General features: G+C 34.7%; 1 protein-coding gene across 1 annotated transcript; it reads right to left on the minus strand.

Moving 5' to 3' along the window:
- Nucleotides 1-11: 11 nt before the first annotated feature.
- Nucleotides 12-1,482, minus strand: LOC108980388. The gene is made up of 2 exons (XM_018951289.2): nt 939-1,482; nt 12-708 (listed from the first exon to the last, which is right to left on the minus strand). The coding sequence occupies exons 1-2, from the start codon at nt 1,155-1,157 to the stop codon at nt 244-246; spliced, it is 684 nt and encodes a 227-aa protein (XP_018806834.1). The 5' UTR covers nt 1,158-1,482; the 3' UTR covers nt 12-243.
- Between the last annotated feature and the right edge of the window lie 5,402 nt (nt 1,483-6,884).

Here is a 6,884-nt window from a genome sequence, read left to right on the forward strand (position 1 = left end):
ACAAACTCAGGAAGAGAAAGCTAGCACTTGTATATTTACACTGTTTACATATTAATTAGTTAAACTCTCTCTGATCTCTGATCTTCTCTCAGAGCAGTCATTTCTTTTCCAATAGATCAGGTGCCTCTCTAGCAAGATACTTTTCTTTTAAAGATGGATTTGAAGGCCTAACATACGTGCTTTGGTGCAGATACGGACCAATCCTTATGAAGCCAAATTAAACTATGCTTAGTTTGTTTAGTACTAGCAAAAGAGGGTACACCTTCTCTTGAATAGGTTTGGAGTGCCCTGGTCTGGTGGGTGAAGGAATTTGCAGTTAGGACAAGAAGGAGAGGACTTGCACAGCATGACTAACATGTGGCATCGCGTGCAGACAGTTGCTACCATCTCGTGCTGATCATCCCCAATATCGAATGCCAACCACGACGGAGTACTACGCGCGGAGCCTCCCAAGCCTTTGATCTCTACTTGTGCTTTGGATTCCATGAACTGATGATGATCAGTAGTACTCGAACCAAGTGCGGGCCTGTTGATCAAATTGTCGTCGTCCGCATGGCTCTTTCTGAGCGACTCGCAGGGTAGAATACTCAACTGGAGCTCTAAGCTCATATGCTCGTCCGGACTGGCTGGCTCTGGCTCAGGGCTTCTCCTAGGATCCCTAGACGTCCTCTTATGGGTCCTCGTGTTGTAAAAGTGTATCTGACCTGACTGCATATATATATATATATATATGAAGAATGGCGAAATAAAAGTTAACCCGGATCGTACGTATATTATTATACTACAATTCTGGCTTGAGAATGGTAAGTACCTATATGTGAATAATTAAGGAAGTTTTAATTAATATCGTAAGGATCGAGTATATGTCTTGAAATATTGTAAATTGAAAGATCAATATATAACTTGGCGTGTGTGTGTGTGTATATATAGGGTAATACCTGGATATCTAGGCACCGTTGCCACTCTAGAGGTAATGGAGTCTCGAGGTACTGTAGCTCGATATCAAGTATGGAATTCGTGCTTTCCCGTTTTGATCGTTTCTCGAAAAATTGTTCTTCTTGGGAACCTTCCAACTTTCTCTTCTTCGATAAGTTCTCAAATTCTTGGATTCTGTTAGGAGAAAGGGCTGGTTGCAAGGAAACCATAGCTAGCTTCATTAATCCAAAGCGCTCTCTCTCTCTCTCTCTCTCTCTCTCTCTCTCGTTCACATGAGAGAGTAGTAGTACTGATGGAACGATGAGAATATTTTGCTGGTTATATAGGCTGAGTTGAAGTATAAACTGGAAGAGAGATAAATGGATGGAAGGGTTTGGCCGCCTACCTATGCATGACGTGCCTCCCAGTTGGCTCTTCGTCAATTACTTGGGCATGCAGCTCCAAGCCTGCTCTTAAATTCTAGGATGTGAAATCCTAACCAACTTTGAATGAGATCAAGCGAGGCCTACCCCTCTCTCGATTGGTCAAATTCCCAATCTCTTCCTGATCTTACTAATTAAACTGCCACCACCTGATTTTGATGCCACCCAAAACTTGCTGATATATATATATATATATATATATATATTAGGGTGAATTCGGAGGCACGAGATCAGATTCCAAATTAATGGAAAGGTAAAGTTAAAAGCCGAAATCCAAAAAATCCAAAAGGCTGATTTCTGGTTTAATGAGAGGCGGTGCGGAGGGGATGGACCGGAAGAGGTAGATCAGGTGGAGGTAGAGGTGCGGAAGGTTCATAAATGTGATGAGTCTGTAGACAGTTGAAGGAAGTAAGGCTTTGAATGCTATTTGGATTCTTTAACTTGGACAATAACTTCTACTTCCCCAATTGGGTACTCTTCGAAATTATAACTGATGACTTAAAGCTCTCCCCCCTTCAGCCATGCATATAAAACACAGTTACACGGACTACCTTTATTATTAGATAACTAATACAGATATAAAAAGATTACATGAAAATAAATTATAAATTGATGTGACTTTATGATATATATTAGATCTATTTTATAATAAAAATAATTTTATAATTTGACGAACCACATCAAATCACGTCAGTTTATAAATTTATTTTTATATAATTCTTTTATAACTAAAATATTTCTCTTATTATTATTCAATACTCCATCAACTGAGCTGTAAAAAGCTCTCAACAGTAAATGTACAGTACTCTCGCCTAATTAACCTACCTTTGTTAAAAAAATAGAAAATTAATTGGAACGTATAATCTTATTAATAACATATTAATTAAGAACTGTAACATAGTAATTGGCATATATTTTTTGTTCGTATCTCTAACACATTCTATCATTCTGTAATATATGTACACATCATATATACGTAATGATTAATTATATCATGTATTTTCTCTTTTTTGTTTATTTATATATAAAAAAATGATACCTGGCTCTTTGAAGTTATAAGACCTCACGACCTCCTCGTCCAGTCGTCATCTTCTTTATAATAAGATCAGGACATATGCATGGTAGTTAAATTATAAATTAATCAATCGACTCCCATATTTAAAAATAATTAAGTTTTAAATACAAAGTTCCAAGTGCTGAATTAATTATGCATATACTCGATCCTGATCATGTTATTCTAAAGTCTGGATAAGGACGACTTTAATTTACAGGAAAAAAAAAAAAGAATTATTAATATTTGTTATTTTTCCCATTTATTTATCATGTTCTTGGCAGCCAACAAACCATCATGCGCACGTTCCCTACTACAATAGTACCATTTCATATTTCACAACATTAGCCGTGATAAAGGGTGCATGTGACCCAAATTTCAGCAACTATATATATATATATATGAATGGAATTGCATGGGGAATGATCGATCCTAATTCCCAAATGGTGATCTACACAATATATATGTGTGTGTGTGTGTCATATATGTAGTGATAATTTGTTTGCTAGACAGTACTAGCAATAAAACTGAAACATGCTAGCTGAGGTTACCTAATTTGTAACCTAGCTAGCGATCAAAATTTAAAAATGAAGAAGATGAAAATTAAGAGAAATTAATAAATATTGGAAAAGAAGCTAGGGACCCAAGCCATTAAAGGCTTTGAGAAGGAGAGACAGAGGGTTCACTACAAGTAAGTCCACCTGCCTTCATTAACTCATCTTGAATTCACTTTAATGCAGAATTCAAGGATGACCATTTCTCATCACCTGTTTCCTCCTGTTTAATGCTCCCAACCCACCTCTTCTTCCCTTCATTTATGCTTCTCTCTCTCTCTCTCTCTCTTTCTCAAAAACTAGTTTTCGGTTACGTTTGGATGTTGAAGTGAGTTGAGTTGAGTTGAGTTGAGATAATAAAATATTGTTAGAATATTATTTATTATTATTATTATTATTTTGAGATTTGAAAAAGTTGAATTGTTTATTATATTTTATATTGAGATTTGAAAAAGTTGTAATGATGAGTTGAGATGAGTTGGGATGAGTTTGACAACCAAACTCACCCATGATGCCCTCAAAGTTTCAACCACTCCTCCCGTATATATGGCAATTAAGTTTTAGAGTCTATAATTAATCTAACATATTAACTGACTGGCCAGTTGTGCAAATTATAAAGTTCTAAATTGCAACTGGCCCAACCAAAAAAAAAAAACAAATAAATCAAGAACTGCATGCATGCATATATATATATATATATATATATATATATATATATTTGTAAAAGTTAATTTTCTAGTTAAATTTTGGTCAAAATTTATTGAGGCTACTACTAGTACTCTTACTACTTGTAGTATTTCTCATATATATATATTTATGAATTTTGTTTTGCCAGGCCAAATCATATTGTAGCAATTGTCTCACTCCAAATCTCTTATTAGTTAGGATTTTTTTTTTTTTTTTTTTTTTTAAAAAAGAACAGGTTTGAAAGCATCCATCTTTCTTTCATGACTCTAGACTCTAGAATTTCGTCAAGAACTCTAAAGTATTCAAAACCCTTATATTTGGGAGGTATGAAATTAGCATTGGTGGATATATAATTGGGAGCTGAAATATTTCATTATTGACCTCTTCAATACTTTGGCTTTTTTCTTAAAAAATACATACCGCGGTACTATATATATACGTACATTGAGAACTAGACAAAGTGATTCACCTAGCTACCTAGGCACCGGCCTTCATGCACGTTTTATATGGTGCATAAAACAATGGACAATCTCATGATGCAAAACAAATTTATGGTTTGTTTTTTCAATGAATATTTCGGTTGTATTAAATTAACACCACTATTTATTTCCCTTGGTTAAAATAATTAAACGTAAAACCTCATGACTCTCAAGTCTCAAAGGTAATTCTTTCTTTTGCAAACAACATTTAATTATTATTAATTTATTTCTCAAACAATTATGAGTTTCCATATTCATGATCGGAAACAACATTTCTTTCTTTTGCAGTCGATTGATCTCAGCTAGAGTATATATATAAAATCTTAATTACGGTCTTGCCCGTAGATGTAATGATCAGCGAATGCATGCATCTACGTACGCACCCTATTCATCATGTGGCAGTGATTGCTTTCAAAATTAGTACTGGACCGGACGTTCGTTTTCCTACTGTGAATTAGTGAACCGGCGCCGGCCCTCTCATTGTTCACGATAAATATATATATATATATATAATATAATGATCAAGGCCGATTAATTCTGAATTAATAAATGAAATGATCCGCCCCTGATTTATTGAACAATTAATTAATACTGCTCGAAAAATTCACTCCATCGTAGATATAAATATTATGAAGTCTATTTTATGTATCTACCTCTCTCTTACTTTAAAATCGAAAATTATAAAAAATATTAAATGTTAAAAAAAAAATAGTAAAACCCAGGATTATATAATAGTACTCACAAAACTGGGACTCCCGTATGAGGTGGTATATAGGACCAACTTTGGAACATCCGCTAGCTGTTGATCATGTTCATCAACTAACGAATGAATGAATGCGCGCAATGATTCAATTACTTAGATCAGAAAAGTAGTTGTGTTGGATGGTGGTCCAATTTCGGTGCGTACCTAAGATCTATTATGGGGTCCTGCTTCGTCGTACTCACTGAGCAAACTGTATGTATAAGAGCAGTACGTAGTACTACTGGCCGAGAGAGCTGGTTTCGTGGATGCTGCTGATAGTCATGCTCGCTCGGTCGGTGTTGCCATGCCAGTTTATTAGCTAGGCCGGTTGCGGACCCAGATTGGAGATGATCAGGACGTATTCATAAGTACTCTACCTACGTATCCTTCATTTTTATACATTTAATGAAAGAATGATGGCTGGTCGTGTCTATTGGTATAAATTTTATATATATATATATATATATATATATATATATATATATTTATTCTCTTATTTTTAAAGACATCAATGTAATAGAAATCATTTCATTAATCATTAAGTAAAAAAAATTTAAATACATTAACGGTCAAAATAAAGAGGTACATACTAGTATTTTCTTTAATGAAATGAAAGAAAGAAATAATAATAATAATAATTAATTAAAAATAAAAAACTGCATGCATATATGCTAGCTAGCTGCAGTCCCCATTGATATATAAGTTGGACATGAGGCAATCGATCTTTAAATTGCATGCATGCTAGCTAATGTGCAAATTGATGTATTTTCACAAAATTTATTGCATTTGGAGCTAGCTAGGATCAAGAATCAAATCTGTATCACTTAATTAATTTCAATGTTCACCTTAAAGAACATCTATGAATCGAAGAGCGCCATTTATTCATACCTATTAATTATTTAATATAGAAGGCTTCATGCCAAGAGTCTAATGGCCTGATGACATATAGTTCAATTCTACAAATAGAAAATTTGGGTTCAAACCCCACCCCCTTATCAATATATATATATATATATATATATATATATAAATATACATATATATACAGAACATTCCATCGAATCCTGGCCCTAAAAAAGAAAAAGAGAAAGAGAAAACATATTAATATAATGAAGCATAATGCGTTGGAACTAGAGGCTCTAAAAACAGATCATAAGGTGGACCCTATCATATAATAATATTTTTATTATATGTTAGCAATATTGCTTAGAAAAAAAAATTATATTTAGCTCAGAACTGTAGCTGATTAGAAGTTGAAAAGAGCTATAGACAATCGACCCGAGCAAACGGCGTGTAAGCGGCTTCTGATGTGATAAATTAGAAACAAACCGTTTCAAGCAAATTGGAAACATACCGTTTCACTCAACGAGCTTCCCTCAAATTTTTTTTTTTCATTTCATTCCCTCTCTCTCTTTCTGAATCCCTCCCTCTCTGCATTTCTTCTCTACCTCAAGAACTCCCTCTCTCGATCCTTCCACAAATCTGCACATCCCATCGAAGACCACGAGTCAACAGCTACTTGAAGTACCGAACAAACCTCGACGGCAAGGTCCCTCCCCTCGAACTTGCCTCCTTCCCTCCCTCAGCTAACTGATGGAAGTCTGAGACCACAAATCGCCGCCGCCTTCGTCTTCAGCCACAACGTTATGTCATTTTCCTCAATTTTCCTATCTTGCCCCAATTTTATACATCCAGAAAATAGTTACCTTTCCCAGTTATCCTAAAGGTAAGTAATTTCTTTAAACTCTTACAATATATATATTTTTTTAATGTCAGCCCTTATATAGTTTTATATATTAATATTGCATATGCATTCTCACCGAAGATTAGCTTTGGATTTGGTGTCTCATTCCTTGGAAACATGGGATTTGGCTAGTGGGTTTCTATTACTTTTCACAATAATTTTTCATGAAAGCTAAGGTTCTTTCGCAGATACTGGATATATAAATACTGGAGTAGAATAACTTAAGTAGAATAGCTCAAGAGAAGGAAGAGGCCTGACGGCATTCTCGT

The sequence above is a fragment of the Juglans regia genome, chromosome 11 (assembly GCF_001411555.2).
Source record: "Juglans regia cultivar Chandler chromosome 11, Walnut 2.0, whole genome shotgun sequence".
Classification (NCBI taxonomy): domain Eukaryota; kingdom Viridiplantae; phylum Streptophyta; class Magnoliopsida; order Fagales; family Juglandaceae; genus Juglans; species Juglans regia.

What these genes read in the sequence shown, in the direction of transcription:
- LOC108980388 (XM_018951289.2), bottom strand. Translation starts at nt 1,157, where the DNA reads ATGAAGCTAGCTATGGTTTCCTTGCAACCAGCCCTTTCTCCTAACAGA. An exon ending in AACGGTGCCTAGATATCCAG is followed by an intron (nt 709 to 938) that starts GTATTACCCTAT and finishes ATATATATGCAG; the next exon opens with TCAGGTCAGATACACTTTTA.